Source organism: Choristoneura fumiferana, chromosome 30 (assembly GCF_025370935.1).
Source record: "Choristoneura fumiferana chromosome 30, NRCan_CFum_1, whole genome shotgun sequence".
NCBI classification, from domain to species: Eukaryota; Metazoa; Arthropoda; class Insecta; order Lepidoptera; family Tortricidae; genus Choristoneura; species Choristoneura fumiferana.
Window position 1 is genome coordinate 15,258 of NC_133501.1, and position 16,967 is coordinate 32,224.

General features: G+C 39.2%; 1 protein-coding gene and 1 long non-coding RNA gene across 2 annotated transcripts in view; one reads left to right on the forward strand and one right to left on the reverse strand.

The window, feature by feature from the left end:
• Nucleotides 1–8,478: 8,478 nt before the first annotated feature.
• On the reverse strand, nucleotides 8,479–9,631 carry LOC141444667 (uncharacterized). Its single transcript, XR_012453199.1, has 2 exons — nucleotides 8,895–9,631; nucleotides 8,479–8,598 (listed from the first exon to the last, which is right to left on the reverse strand). It is a non-coding gene; the product is annotated as an uncharacterized lncRNA (long non-coding RNA).
• A 6,952-nt stretch (nucleotides 9,632–16,583) lies between these two features.
• The window catches only part of LOC141444434 (uncharacterized), an 8,669-nt gene continuing 8,285 nt past the window's right edge, over nucleotides 16,584–16,967 (forward strand). Inside the window, exon 1 of the mRNA XM_074109983.1 lies at nucleotides 16,584–16,589. Coding sequence (XP_073966084.1) covers nucleotides 16,584–16,589 — 6 coding nt within the window. The remainder of the gene's footprint in view (nucleotides 16,590–16,967) is intronic.

A 16,967-nucleotide genomic window follows, 5' to 3' on the forward strand; every position in this document is an offset into this window, starting at 1 on the left:
TTAGTAGAAATCTAACCAATGTACTTTAGTAAAAATGTTTATTATTAGTTTGGTGCAATCTACCAAATAGATATTTTATATTTTACCAAACATACTTGTCTCTTTTTACCAAATATCTTTTGCACGTTTTACATAATTACCGAAGTTTGTTAGTAGAAAATGCAAAATTATTTGGTAAAATCTACGACAAAAATTTGGTAGATAGCACTTATTATATGGCAGAATGTATTAAATCAATTTGATAGAAAAAAAACTGAACTTTTAAGTATAATCTATTTTGTTTGATAAACTCTAACAAACAAAGTTTAGCAGTATTTACTGATCACGTTCGGTTTATTTTATCAGCGTTAGTTTTGTAATAATTACCAGATTTATATTTCAGTTACTACCAAAGGTTGTTTGATATATCTACCAAATGTGTAATGCAGTTTTCATCAAAGTTAGCTTAGTAAAATCTATCATGATGTGTAACGTGCTTTTTATCAGAGATAATATTGTATTATCTACCAGTAGTATATCGCAGATTTTATCAAATGTAATTAAGTGTTATCTATCATGTGTTTCGTATTTTTTCCTATTTTTTTTGGTAATATCTAACAGATTTGTACTGTAGTCTTTACCAAACTTTTACTGGTAATATTTACCATATTTTATCAGTGCTTGTTTTGCTAATTGTGCCGGTCTTAGTTTAGTAAAACATACCAAATAAGTACTGTACATTTCACTGGTGTCAGTTTAGTAAATATATCCAACTAATACTAGTAAAATGTACTCAACTTTTTAGGTACGTATTACCAAACACATTTTTGATTTCCAGAATATTAATAGGGTGTGGTATCTTTGAAAATTAGAAACATAGTAGCGGATCTGCAATATTGCTGACATGGTATGAGAGTAAAAAAACTACGTAACTATTCTATGTAGTTTGAGGATTTTTCCTCGCCACACCCTAAAAATATAGTAGAAGAAAAAAGTTTACAGAATCTGAAAAAAAAAAAAAAAAAAAATGTTATAAGACCGTTTAACCAACACTTCAAAATATACAGGCTTATTGGTCACTCAACGTATTCCTTTTTAGGGAGATTCAGTAAGGTTAATTTTCAGTTAAAAAGGTCATGTAGGCTATCGAAAAATCAGCAGTTTCTAGAAAGTGAACATTAATAAATTGTCTTATTTATCTCAGATAACAACAGTTAATTAAAAGGAATACGTCGAATTCCCAGTCACTTCATATAATATACTTAAGGGCATAGTAAAAACGGTGGCTTAAAGCAAAATAAACCAATTATTGGTACATGTCATAAAATTTATTTTATCAACCAGTAATACAACAATCACTAGAATAGATCACTTATTTTTAAATTATGTCAGTATAAGGTTCAAATCCTTTCTCATTTGAAGGGCCTGTTTCACCATCTATTGATTAATTTTAATTGACGGATAAAATTTAATGTGATGCCGTCTCCGCCTACTCGAACAAAACAAACAGAGACGGCATCACATTTATCCGCCAAATAAATTTAAATCAATGGATGGTGAAACAGGGGGTAAAAGTCACAAGGCTGCTTTTTTACCATGTACCACCATGTACTCTCACTGCTGCTGGAAATATTTTAAAGCCAATCGCCGCGCAATAGCAGAAGTCTCCAACATCTGAAATATAAAAAAATATTTTTCACTTCTCATGCTCGTAAAGTTCGTGTTTATGCTGTATCTAGGCGACATAAAATGACTTGGCAGGTAATTAACATAGATGAGGGAAATAACATAATACGCAATTGTAGAATAAATGTTTACTTGATTTTCTTTACATAAGTGCTTAAAACTAAACCTTTTCATGCGCCACGGTTTTTTTTATCGTTCCACTTTATCTTGCGATTGAGTTCCACCATTTTCTTTTCCACTTATGGCTGCTTACTGACTAAGTTCCATCGCTGAACTTTCCAATACTATCCATTTAAATCACTGTACATCCATTGTTCACTCGTAGTTCATAGTTTTATTACACTAAGTCCGCACAATTTTTCATTCCGTTACGCCGCTGTATTATCACTTTTGCGATTGAATAGTCATTGTCTAACATAACCACAACAGACGCTAGGTTATTTTACATTGATATTAGTTAACGCTAGGTTAATTTACATTGATATTAGTTGGAATCCACTACTTATCCACTTTAAATTAATAAAAATGCGATAATAGGTTATCGTGCAACAGGTTCTCGTAAAATTACAGTGGCGGTTGTTTGGTTTTAATTCTCGAAGAAAACGGTATTGTAAAGGGTTTGGGGCCATACAATCGAGCGGGAGTATGTCTGACAGTCGAAAGTGAAACTTAATATTAATTAATTAAACAGATAAACCCCGTTAAATTATTAATTTCTTATCGTTAAAGACTTTCGAATTAGATAATCTTTATTATTACCCGTAGCGTAGCATCCGGTCTGTAATTCATTAACATTGACAAATTCATTTTATTTTTTGTAGGGAAATTCAGTTGAATAAATTATGACAAGTTTGTCAGGGAAATTGCTCAAATGAGGAGAGACAGAAACAATTGAATTATAAATATTTAAACAACATCCTAGCACCATTAATTAATTAACCTTAGTTGACTTCTGAACAGAGGCGGTCTGGGTTGCCTGTAAAAATATCTAGGCCGAGATTTTGCTGAAAAAGGAGAAAGAAGTAGATATAAATAAGTTGAAAAAAATAATATTAATTTTGTAAGACAACAGCTATTTCTGTAGGTTAGATTTTTTTTTGTAACCAAAGTGATACGTAATTACGTATCTGTAACTGGGTCGGTACTAGCTATGAGACTGCACGGTCTAGTCTAGGGGGTGTGAACTACTCGCGAGCGCGAAGGCTACTACAGTCTGTTTCATTTGAGTCAGAAAGATGGTGGCAAAGCGGTGTCATGTCTTTTTAGTTAAACGGATATTATTTATTATTGATAGTCTGTGAGCGGACGTCAATCTGCGCTCGTGTTTAGACATGAAACACCAATGTTAATTGACAGCGTATGCAATTATGATATATTACTAGATTGACATCGCTATTTGGCCGTAAATTATTATAAGTAGCGCTATGCGAAAAATAGTTATACCTTTTTATATATAAACTAATGAGCGATGTAGGGTAGCAGTAAATTGGGACCTAATTTAATCTGAAAAAAAAAGGGAAAAAGAAAAATAAGGAGAGCTGTAGCCTTATTTTATAATTTCGTAATCACTTAATCACTTAAATTATAAGTGATAAATTGAAACCCTTTTATCCATCTATATCTGATAAAAACCTGAATTTATCAGATAGTATTTGACTATATAAAATTAGGTATATAGTGCTGGTAGCTTGCTAATTTAGACAGGTTGACACTAAAATATTTATGACAAAGGTAGCTAAAGTTTTTTTTTGATTCACGCGTCGTGAGGAACGCCTTAGCGTACTTGACAGGGATAAGCCAATGAGCGGGGCTGCATTCAACCTTGTGTTTTGTAGACATGTAGAATGGAACAGACTGTAGCGCCACCTTTGTAATGCTCGAAAATTAATGAGTCCTCTTTACGTGTATTTAAAGTTTCTTAATGTAGTATATAAAGCAAGGATCTTAGTGGGTTATAATGGCTAAAAGTTATAATATAATTCTGTGGATACGCTAAAATAATTCATTCGGAAAAGGGAAAGCCCACGCGGAGGGGATTAATGCCAATGTATTTGGTTGATTTGAAGCATTGCGGATTACGAGCGGATGGACCAGTTTTGATACGGTTTTCCTTGACGATGCCTGGGTCTTTTAAAATTCGGGATGATTAGATTAATTTAAAGGATAATATAGGTATTTTAAATTTGAAAATAAGCAATTTAAGTGCAGATAAATGTAGCGCCTTAGGGCAAGTGTGTGTGTATGGAGGGCTGAAGTCAAGTACACTTGAAGCTGACAAGTGCCTTTGGACTCGAAATATGTACAGAGTACAGAGTTGGACTATTATTTAATTTGGATAGGAATTATAATGGGGTAGGGCTGGAAGTAAGGTTATTCATGTGAAATGAAAATTGAGGGACCCCATTAAGATCAAGCCTAGGGCAAATCGCTTACGTATAGGGCGTTATTTATAACAAAATGGAATAGTAGGTAGTAGAGTGACATAACAAAATACTGTAGCTCGATGTTCGACATTTTGAGATATTATTGGTCCGGGGAATATTATAAGTATCTCCCTAAAATATTGCCTTGCTGGTTGTAAGCTACTATGCTTGATACATCGGCGAAACCACAACGACTCGATTCGTGAAATTTAAGTCGCGTTTAGTAAAAGAGATAGAGTTTCGATTCGTATTGCACATATACCTACACACCTACTCATTCGGGAATAGTCTCGACTACGGCGAACCTAAATGTAGACCCTCTACCTTATACAGATTTAATCTCAAAGTGCGTGATAAAATATTAGTGAAATGGAAGCGAGAAAAATAACCATGATGTGTACCAGAGGAGCACGCAAGCGGGTGCCTCCACCAGAACCAATAGAACCGGAAATAATCATAGAATCAGAACCCGAGGTTATAACACCAACTGAGCAAGAACCTAGGCATGCACCAGCATTGGCAAAGCGACGGAAGGTCCAGTCGAGAGTTGTGGCACAGACCAGTGGGTTGAGTAGTGCCAGACTGCTCAAAATATTTAGAAACACTTCTAATAGGTTGACGTCAAGAATCGATGATTTGAATACTGAAATAAAGAGGATTAGTTCCCCACAAGGAGACAGAGCGGAGAGTAACCATGCTACAGAGAATCAACAGAACACGGCGTGGGACCAGGAGAACGGACAAAGATCGGTAGAACAAACTGCAAATACCAATACAACGCAGATAGTACACGAGCTAGACCAATCCTCGGAGTTAAGCCGGAGTGTAGTATATAATGTCCGCAATGTGAACTTAGAAAAGCCCAAATTTGGAGATAAAAATACTGATCCAATAACATTTTTAGAAGATTTAGAGAATTACTTAAAAAGGGCATCCAAAGAAGGAAAGGATCTTGACATGATTCAAGAATGTCTAGTCGACGGGCAGGGACTGGGCTAGGATATATAGAGACAGGTGGACGGGAATTGAAGATTTTAAAGCAGATTTCCTCGCGACATATTGGGGAGAAAATGAGCAAAATGAGTTGAGGAGAAGCGTGGCAAGCGGGTTTTGGGATCGTCAGAAATCGCCATCCTGTAATTTGAAGAAATGTGAGTTCTTATGCGAAAAGGTCAAGATGTTAGGGTTTATTATATCAACGAAAGGCATAAGAACTGATCCAGATAAGGTAGAGTCTATACAGAAATTTCCAAAGCCAAAGAAATTTAAACAATTAAGGGCATTTTTAGGACTTTGTAACTTTTACCGAAGATTTATCCCACAATATAGCACGCATACGCAACCTCTATATAATCTTTTAAAAAAGGGGTAACCTAGAACAAGAAACGTTTCAGAAAATTAAAGAGCTATTTATATCCACAATACAACTACATCATCCAGATTTTGGCAAAACGTATTATTTACAAACTGATTGCTCGGGAGTAGGCTTAGCGGGCATATTGTATCAGCTAGGGGACGGAGATGAGATGCAAATCTTAGGATTTCATAGTAAGGCTCTCAAAGGAGCTCAATTAAATTGGACAGTAACCGAGCAAGAGTTTTATTCAGTGATATGCTGTTTAGAAAAATTCGAAACGTATTTAAGGGGTTCCAAGGTGATCATTCAGACGGATCATAAAGCTTTAACGTTTGTCAAAACCTGGAAGTTGTACAATGCAAGGGTCACTCGCTGGGTGAACTACTTAGAAAACTTTGATTACGAGGTACGACATATTAAAGGTAAAGATAACGTAGGAGCGGACATATTATCGCGCTACCCACCAGAGACTGACCTTCTACAAGAAGACAAAGTTAGATTACCAGAAATTTTATACACTGAGGTCAAGGCGAATAAGGATTTAATCAAGGCACTTAAGGAAATGCCTAAACTTCAAAGGGAGGATAAGGAAATCAAAAGAATTTTGGATGATATAAGAACTAATAACATTTGGCCAGACAGGTTAGGCAGATTAGCGGTTGCCCGCTATTCTGCCTAGCCTGTGCCTAACCTGTGCCTAATTCTGTGCATAGTTAAAAACTATGTGCTATACTTTCAACCCGAAAAGACAAAAAGGCTAGTGCTATATCTGCCAGACGTGTTAAGAAATGAAGTAATTCGACAGGTTCACCTAGAGATGGGGCATCAAGGGGCCTACAAGGTGATCAAATATATTCGAGATAGATTTTATTGGGTTGGGATTACAAAACAAGTAAAACAAACTATAAGAACGTGTCATGATTGTCAAATTACCAAGAACAACACAGTGAATCATGTGGGGCCTTGCCAACCTATTATTACGCAGGAGATCGGCGAGATTGTGATGGTTGATCTATACGGGCCGTTACCGACTGGAAAATTCGGAATGAATTATATCCTGGTAATACAAGATTCCTTCAGTAAGTTTGTGAAGTTCTATGATCTCAAAAGAGCGACGGCCGTGTCGGTTTTAGGTAAGGTAAAGAAGTTCTTTGAGATAATCAAACCAAAGGCAATCCTATCTGATAACGCGAAACAATTTTCAAATAAACTTTGGCAAGGGAAGATGAAGGAATTAGGTATTAAAATACTATACACCAGTGTCAGGAATCCGCGCCCGAACATTGTCGAGAGATGTAACAAGGAGTTAGGAAGACTATTCCGGACTTACTGTAGAAACAATCATACAAGCTGGGTCTCTATATTACCAACCCTAGAAAAATTATATAATAACACCTTTCATGAAAGTACCGGGTTCACACCCTGCGAAGTACTGTACGGCGACACAACCCATCTGTCGTTCGATGGAGAGTTGGGACTAAGCGAGAGAGTATTAGACGTAGAGTGGGTGCGAGATAGAGTCAAAAATAATTTACGAAAAGCGGGTGCAAATCGTCAATATAAATTCAATCAAAATTTTCGATTAATTCAATTTCAAATAGGGGATTTAGTCAAAGTAAGAAAATTAAATAAATCAGACGCCACGAAAAAACTGACGAAGAAATTTGAACCCTTATATGAAGGACCGTACGTTGTCGCGGCGAATCCTTATCAGAATGTATATATTTTAGTTGATCCTAAAACCAATAAGATTAGGGGAAAATTTAATACAATACACCTATCTAAATATTATAAGTAGAGTCGGATACTAAGGCACCTCTATAGTTAACCTGAGGCTGGTTCGGGGACAGGGAGAATTTATATGTATAACTCGTTGATTCTGATTGTTCTATGTGGATATTAAATATATAAAACTTGTACTTATACTTATACTTTATCCTTATTCTGTAGTTATAAGTGTAAATAATTGTTTTGCCAACCTGTTACGCTTTAGGACTAAGACCTGTAATGTAACTTGTTGTATTTTTGATCTTTAATAATAATAATAAATAAATAAATAGTTAGTAAGCATTAGGTTAGGGTTTCATCCAAGAGATATCTAGGCTAGGTCATAGAAGTAGATGTACAGTTATTACGAGTGAGTGTTATATGATTGTTAATTCTAATCAATCTGCAAGTAGCAGAATAAGAGCTCTATAATGATACCATAGATTGGGGGACAGGCAGTAAGAAAGTCCGAATCCTAAATGTAGGGGTAATGAGTACTATGTGAGATTACCATAACATATGAAGGAGCCCCAGGAATTAGAAAATCAAAGTAATGTTTTAAACTACTAAAGAACAAGTAACCTATTGTTTTGTTTCAAGTGGGAAAAAAAAAAAAAAACTAAATTGATTTAGGTTTTCGTAATTACATTATATAATACTAATGTTTAACTGTGAACAAAAACCTTACCTTTTCTCACCGCAAGCCACGTAAAGGTTGCACGGGTTTTTCTTTCCAATTAGAGTAGTGAGTACCTACGCTAAAAGAGTAAAACTTAAAATAGTATACAAGAGTAATGCGATTACTAAGTGAAAGAATTGAAAGGGAATAGTATTAAAATTTAGTGAGTGCCGGGTAGAGTAATCAAGAGGTGGTTACTTACGGTACGTTAACCTGTTATGATACAGCGCGGGCGCGGTTGAAAAGAAAGGGAGTTGAAAAGAAATTAAAACTTGTATTAAGATAAGTTACGATAATTGTTAACTCTATGTAAGAATTACATAGAGTATAAAAAATGAACGAAATAAAGCTAGATTTGCATTGTATAGACTCTGTTGGGTAAGGGAAAGGCCCTTGTATGATTATCAAAACTCCTTGTGGTATAATATTTAGATCCCACATTGGATAATAATGATTAATAACTAACGCATAAAACTAGAAAACCTCCAGGAGTGGACGATAATCATAAAAGGAGGGGAGTGTTGGCGGCCTTTCTGTAGGTAGGTAGGTATTATAAAATCACACAAATAAAACAATGAAAAGAAATATACGATTAATGTGGAATTTAAATTTTAATAAATCAACGCTAAAAAAAAAAGGGAGTAGGAAGAAAAAAAAAACAAGAAAAAAAAAGGAAAGAAAAATTAGGACGATCGTGCGCAGCAGGCCTGAAAAAGAAAAAATAAAACATAATTAGATATTTGATCGCAATGGGATCCTCTTAATGATAGTATTAAGGAAATGTTAAATTATCCACGTTAAGCCGAAAAGCTACAGTGTTGGAAGGATGATACTCTGTAAACGAACACGCAGTAAATAAATCGACCACATAGGATCCCACGGTGAAAGGGTTCGATTGATGATTTCTAAGAATGTAATTCTTAAGAGGGGCCAGAAAAATTGAAGTAATAATCGGTCAAAAGTAGAGAGTACAACAGGAGTAAATTATTTAGTAGAAATTTACCTGCAACATGGCTAGAATGTCGTCAGGACTGAAAGCCAACGCATCGGGCAATGGGTCTGTCTGGCACTCGGCCGAGACTGACCCTGGGGTAGCAGGCGGGTTAAGATCAGGCTAGGGAATGAAAAGATGTGTTAGTATCTAAAGTTAGTATGCATTGGCACACACACATGAGCAATAGGCTATATTAAATATGTAGTTGTATTTATGTCTGATAATTCGTGCGTATCAGCGATTGTTACTTTGTTAATGTATGAGTGCCCTAATATCAAACCGCTGATCTTCAAAACACAGGTTTATCTTAGTATAAAGATGAGGGGATCTTTTCTTGAAGTACTTAATTAATAAACCTTTTCACCAAATGCCTTTGCTTTCATTGTTATGTATAATTCTTGCGATTAGATCTTATTATACTTAGTTAAGATCTCACATTTGTTAGCGCATACGTGGTTCATTATGCAATAAATTATTATATTATTTTTATTGGTAATGTACCTAACTACCTACATACTGGTAAGATCATATGCGGTCTTACGTGATAGAGCTAACTTTAGTGTACGTAGTACAAAAATCTGAGGATAGTACGGAGGTATGTTAAGCATTAGCTGTTAGGACATTGTTTCGAGTTTAAAGGACAGTACAGGGCCAAAGGCCATGGTCGAGTAACAACGTTAAATGATAAGAAATAATGAGTAAGGACTTACTGCAACCTCCGCGGGGGCAGCCGAGGGGGGGGGCTCGTTGCGAGCTTCGGTCGTGGGGGCTACCGGGGGGGGAGGGGTCGCAGCCCCGTGCAGATCAAAAGATTCCAGCTAAAAAGGTCGGGATTCAAATTAATAAAAATTCAGAAACTAGAGGCGAGAAGGAAAAGGAAAATATTAATATTACTTACTGGATTAGATTCATCCTCGTAGTCATCAATTATGATGAGGTCTGGGGAGGGTGCGCGGGAATTGTCTTGAGGCCGTGCTTGCTAGAAGGGAAAGAGGTAAAAAGATCATGAAAAAAAAAAACATAATGATATGTGAGCGCGACAAATTACACAGCACCATAATTGAATGCGATAGTGATTAAATTACTTACACGAGCTGGGCGGCGGCGGCGGGCACGCCTAAGCACTGCCTGGTAGTTTCTGACCTTCCGCTGCACGTCCACCAGGTCTAGAGCCTCGGCCCCAAGGTTATTGAGGCGGATCCGTAGGGCTTCCAAGGCGCGTCGTTTTATTATACGATCCCGGAAATTTATATTTCGGGGATCGTATAAGCAGGGAAACGGGTTTATGAGCTCGTCGAAAGACATAATATTATCGCAAAAAAAAACTTAGCACAAGCGAAAATGTAGAGGACGTGCTCGAGTAGTGAAAAAATATTTTGAATTTCGAACCAAGAACCACGCCTAGATGGTGAAAATTTTGAATTTCGAACAAAAAGGGCACGCCTAGTCGGCAAGGGAGATAAAGAATATTTTGAATTTCGAATATTACTATGAACAAAGGGCGCGCTTAAGAAAATCCGTAAGGATCCTAAGAGCCCAATAGGCAACGAACTAGGATGTACACTCTATTTTAAGGTGCAGGAGTAGGCACAAACTGGGTCTATTATTAACTTGATTCAAAATGTTTACTTAATTGCAATAAGACTACTAACAATATGTAATAAAAGGTATTAAAGTATGAACAGGGTTTTGTAAAGCAGACTAAGGCGGGTTGGATGTTAATGTATCAGAATTCTTGATGTTGGGAATGTTCAGTCATGTACATGATTTCACCTACACATACCACTAACTTGGTAGGCATAAGGCTTGGGATGAATAAAACACAAAAGGTAAAAAGCCAAAACTTTATTCTTAAACACAAAATATTAACCACACTTTAGGCGGAATTATTAAAAAAAAGGGGTGTGTCTTGTTCATAAAGTATAGCGGTAGGGTCCCTTTTCGCTTAAAATCATAGGATTACGAGATCTGGAACATTAATTCACTATTGGATGGTTGGCTTTCCAAAGAAAAAAAAAAGGAGAGACCAATTCTAGTATAAACTGATTACAAACGCGGCAGCAGTGGCCGGATTGCAGAATAGGTATTTAAGAGAAAGCCAAGATATGTGTGTTGATTTGCCAAAGAATCTAACTTGATCATAATAGTATTTGATTACTGTAATTACCTCTAGCGATGAAGAGGAGACTTGATAATACACAATAAACAAAAATTACACAATTTCATAATTGAATGCGATAATGATTAAATTAATTACTTAACATGTATACATTTTATATGCTCCTAAGGGGCTTATCATAGAAAATTGAACAATTCTTCTTTGTCTTGTGCATATACAGTTGTTAATAAAGTCAGGCCAAGAACGGGTTGCAGGGGACATGCCTACCGCATACTCCGTTTCCTCCATTATTAAAGTCACCTGTAACAAAAAAAATGCAAACGGTCATTTAGTTACAAATAAGCTCAAGACAGACAAAAGATATGAGGGGAGTAAACAACAATGAGTGAACAATAATGTATTAATAAAAATATATATACTAAATTATAAATGGGACAAGACAACTCACCCATTGGGTACGGGCCCTCTCTTGCTATTTTCAAGAATACACTTTTAAGCTTAGTGAGAACAGGCAGATGGTGGAACTTAGGAATGATAGGTTCTTGTTGGTCCTTACTTAATTAACTTCAAGGTTAAAATAACTCGGCCACAATGAAACAAACTCGAGCATGACAGTCAGGTGTTCAAAGGTATACTGAAGGCGCTGTCCCTTACTTTACTTATACAGTACGTTTAGGTCATTATCCAAATTCGATTCATGAAGGTCTTATATGTCCCATGGTCTCCTTATTGTACAATTTATTTTCTCCGCAACATTATGAAACAACAAATCGTCGATATCAGTAGATGCAACATTCAACATTCGGGCTCCGGGTGTTGTTTTATACGCTGCAACAAAAACGCTGGGGCAGCTTCCGTCGCACAGTTACCACAGCAAAGTACATTTAATTTGAGTAATTTTGTTGTTAATCCAAGACAAATGAGAATATCGCTCGAAATAAAAATAAATGACAGTCGCTTGACTTAATGCATTGGCGCTAAGTTTTTTTTCTCACTACTTCATATGTCCATAGACAAAATAGACGTAAAACGGTTGTGGGCCGCAAGATAATGAGAAGCAATATATATATAGCTAATGTTCAACGGAGAAACTGCAAATTAATTGTGTCAATTGATTAAATTGGTAAAATCACAGCTAGGTGTTTTAAGATTAAATGCGAGCGAGGTATCGATTATCGACTACGTCAATGAGTCTGTGGTACTGTACGACGACTTACGAAGGTGCGGCGCTGGCGGCAAGCGGCGTGACCGTGCGCGGAGGTTGCGTGGCTCGAACTGGTGCGGCGACGCAGCGCGGCAGAGAGCGGCGCGGGCGTCGGTTAGCGGAGCGCGGGGGGAAACGCGCGAGAGGTGTTTTCCAAAGCTTTAAACCCTGCTGCTGTCTATGCTGCTGGTATGCCGTGTGGTATTAAGTTCGCCTCAGTATACTCCCCCTCCAGAGCGAAAGCATCAGAGAAAAAAAGGAAAGGTGGAGGAGGGAGGGTAGTTCGCCAGTATGTTTGTCTAAAGGTTTAGCCTGTCAGGGAACCTAACGGCTCTGCCCAATCTTGTAGTCGCCGAGGTGCGAGAAAATGGTTGTGGATTCGATGCTGGTATAGTATCTTCAGGGTTTGCAGACACAGGTGGTGGTAGAACCGAGGTGCGCGACGAAAGGCTATCGTCTGTGTCGATAAACGCAGGCTTGACGTTATTGATAGAGACAACTCTAGGTATACCGTTGACAATTATAGTGAAAAGCTTATCTTGCTTATCAACGACTCGATAAGGTCCCTCATATGGATTTTGCAGCCCTTTCTTATTGAATTTTCTGATGAAAACGTGTGTGGCAGTAGCTAGATCCTTGTGAACAAAGATGGATGGTTTAGTGTGAGAAGATGTGCTGACTGGAGCTAAACGGTGAAATGCAGATCGGAGTGCAGAGGCAAAAACTGCTTGGGGTTTCACTGCTGATGGTTCGGGTGACAAAAATTCTCCGGGAAGTCTAATGTTCTGACCGAAAATCATTTCAGCTGGTGAAGCATCTATATCTTCTTTGTATGCTGCTCGAAGGCCCATCATCACAACTGGCAAATCATCTGACCACGACGGATTGCTATGGCATTTTAGAGAGGCTTTCAGCTGTCGGTGAAGTCGCTCGACTAAGCCGTTGGCGGCTGGGTGGTAAGGTGTGGTATGAATGTGCTGGAAACCACATAGTTGAGATAACGATGAAAAGAGTTGTGACTGAAATTGTCTTCCTTGGTCTGTGGTTATCCGAAGTGGTAAACCGTAGCGGCATATCCATCCGGAAAACAATTTTTGAGCTACCGTTTCTGCTTCGATATTTTTAAGTAGGTATGCCTCCGGCAATCTTGAGAATCGATCAACTACCGTTAGTAAGTAACGATAGTCTCTAGATGGTGGGAGAGGTCCAACAAGGTCAACATGAATATGCTCGAATCTGGTGTTAGGGGGGGCGAAAGTTCCAGGTGCAGCAGTGTTATGGCGGCTAGTCTTGGCAGCTTGGCATGCTAGACAGGAGCGTGTCCAAGTTGCGCAATCTTTCCTTATTCCAGGCCACGTGTATCTATCCGTGACAAGTTTGGTTGTCCCTTTTACGCCTGGATGCGCTAGGTTATGAAGTGAGTTGAACACTTGACGTCTAAGTGGTTTTGGAATATATGGTTTGACTGAGGACGTAGAAATGTCACAAAAAACGTGGGTGTTGGTATCAGGGAGAGCCATTTTCTTTATTACTAGACTTGTTTGGTTGTTGTTGCTGAGAAGTCGTTGTAGCTCTTCATCAGTTGCTTGGGATGTAGCTAGGTCCTGTGGGCCAACGGGTTTACTAATCGCATCCACTCTTGAAAGGGCGTCTGCGACTATATTAGTAGATCCACTAATGTGCTTGATATCCGTTGAAAATTGGCTGATAAATTCCAGGTGTCGGAACTGGCGTGGGCTACATTTATCTGGCTTTTGATGAAACGCGAATGTTAAAGGACGATGGTCAGTGAAGATGGTGAAATTTCGTCCTTCTAACCAATGTCTGAAGTGGTGGATAGCTTGATATACAGCCAGGAGTTCTTTATCGTAGGCGCTGTATTTGGATTGGGCTGACGTAAGTTTTCTTGAGAAAAATGCGATAGGTTGCCAGTCATTCTCACTTTTCTGATGGAGTGCGGCCCCCATTGCTGTATCTGAAGCATCGGTAAAGAGGGCAAGTTGGCAGTTTTGCTTCGGATATGTGAGTCTGGTGGCGTGGGCAAGGCTTTCTCTGCAGGTCTCGAATGCAGCATTAGCGTCGGGAGTCCATTCCACAGCGTCATTGCCTTTGACGCCATCTTTGAGAAGATTATGGAGGGGCGCTTGTATTTCAGCGGCATTTTTTATAAAACGCCGGTAGAAATTAAGGACGCCTAAAAATCTACGGAGTGCTTTGACTGTTGATGGCTTAGGGTATTGCTTGATAGCTTCGATCATTGATGAGGGAGGTTCGATGCCGGTTGCGGATATTTTGTATCCCAGAAACTCAAGTTCAGATTGGCCAAATAAACATTTAGATTGGTTTATAATAATTCCATATTCTTCAAGTTTCTGAAATAAACTCTCCAGGTGTTCCAGGTGTTGAGATTCGCTCGCGGAAGCTACTAAAATGTCGTCTAAATACGGAAAAGTGAATGGCAGATCTCTGGTCACTTCGTCTATGAATCGCTGGAATGTTTGTGGTGCGTTACGTAAGCCAAATGGCATTTGGGCGAATTCGAAGAGCCCGAAAGGTGTTATAACTGCTGTTTTTTTTAATATCATCCTCATGTACGGGGAGTTGGTAAAAGGCATTAACGAGGTCGACTTTGCTGAAAATAGTAGCTCCTTGAAGGGATATACTGAAGTCTTCTATGTGACGGAGAGGGTAGCGGTCGGGTAAGGTTCGCGCGTTTAGCGTTCTATAGTCGCCACAGGGACGCCATCCTCCTGACTTTTTTGCAACCATATGTAGTGGGGAAGCCCAAGGGCTGTCACTAGGTCGTATAATACCTTGTAGAAGTAGCTCATCAAATTTTCTTTTTGCAATCTCTAACTTTTCTGGGGGGGAGGCGTCGTGCTCTACAGGCAGTTGGAGGACCTGGAGTCGTGCGTATATAATGTTTGGTGCTGTGTTTTGTGTTATCGACGGCGCTAGTGGGCTTCGTGATTACTGGGAACTTAGCCAGGAGCTGGTGGTAGACGGTTGTGCCTGCAATTGTCGTGACAGATGGTGGGTCGTCGTCGCCGGATGTGTGCTCCACATATATACCTATACCAGTAGAAGGGTCAAGTAGGCGTTTGTTTTTGAGGTCCACAAGCAATCCGTAATGCGTCAGCAAATCGGCACCGATAATAGGTTTACTGACGTCGGCGACGATGAAAGGCCAGTCGAAATCACGTCTGAGTCCTATAGCTAGCTTTATTACTTCTTGGCCGTACGTTTTTATTGGCGTGGAATTGGCGGCGTACAGCTGATATATCGCCGGTTTGCGTCGTCGATTTAAATAAGCGTAGGGCAGCACACATACATCTGAGCCAGTATCTATAAGGAAATCGTGTTTTGTGTTCTGGTCCGTGACGAATAGGCGGTGAGGTTTAGGTATAGCTATAGGGTTGTTTACCGCCTGCAACAACCCTACTGCTTGTTTCCCGACTGTCCTGACACGAAACTGCACGGTTTTTCACATCTTCGGGCTTGCTCACCAAAGTTGTGATGGTAAAAACAATAGTTGTTCGGAAAAGTGTTATTATTGTATACGTTACGTGTACGGGAACGTGATTGACTTCGATTGCGTCTAATAAAGTTGCTACTATTACGTTGAGGTTGGCAGGTGAGTGTGGTCACTAAACGGGTTAACTCGTTAATTTGAAGTTGCATCTCGTTTAAACGTGCGTTCAAAGTATCGTTATAATTAGGAGTAGGTATTGCTGCGATTGTCGGTATTGGTGCAGGCGGCGGCGTTATGCGCGGGGCTTGGACGGCGGCGGTATGTACTTGCGGTGTGATTTCAAACACTCTGTCGGCGATTTCTCCCAGTTCATCGAGCGACATCGTGTTAGGTTGAGCGATCAAAATTTGTTGCATGGTAACAGGTAGTCTGCTTATCCATATTGATTTAACTAATTGATCGGAGCCTGCACCTTTCGCCAACGACTTCAAATGCCGTAAAAAAACTGAAGGCTTTCTATCTCCTCTTTCTTCTTTTTCCAACAAGCGGCTAACTCTTTCCTCGCAAGAATCCGAAAATCTTGATATTAACGCGTTTTTCAAAACCGTATAGGGAAGATCGGCTGGCGGGTTAACAATCAATTCTTCAACCTCAGAAGCATATTTTGTCTCTAGTTGCGATATCGTATAATAAAATTTTGTTTGTTCTCTAGTTACGTTATTGAGATGGAATTGGGCTTCAATACTGGCAAACCACAGGGCAGGTCGATCGGGCCAGAAGGGCGGAACTTTGATACCGACACGGCTTACCTCTAGATTCGGCGGTGGTATCGCAAAGGAGCAGGCAGGGTCGGGGCTTACAGCGGGGTTCTTGGCGGCCTCTGATGCGTTTGTTTCGTCAGCCATGGTTGTGCGTAGGTATTGATGCGGTACTGGCTGAGACGGATGGAAACGAAGTGTAGGTAGGTAAATGTCTTAGACCTTAGACCAACGCGGAGTGGCACAACTTATAGCGCAAAAACACAATAATACACTTTGATACCGTGGTTTTATATCTTTCGTAGTTCGTTCGATTATTCACTAAATCACTAGTACACACTTTACAGAAGGTACGATAGTTTTCGTTCGTTAACGGGGTCACCAGTTGTGGTACTGTACGACGACTTACGAAGGTGCGGCGCTGGCGGCAAGCGGCGTGACCGTGCGCGGAGGTTGCGTGGCTCGAACTGGTGCGGCGACGCAGCGCGGCAGAGAGCGGCGCGGGCGTCGGTTAGCGGAGCGCGGGGGT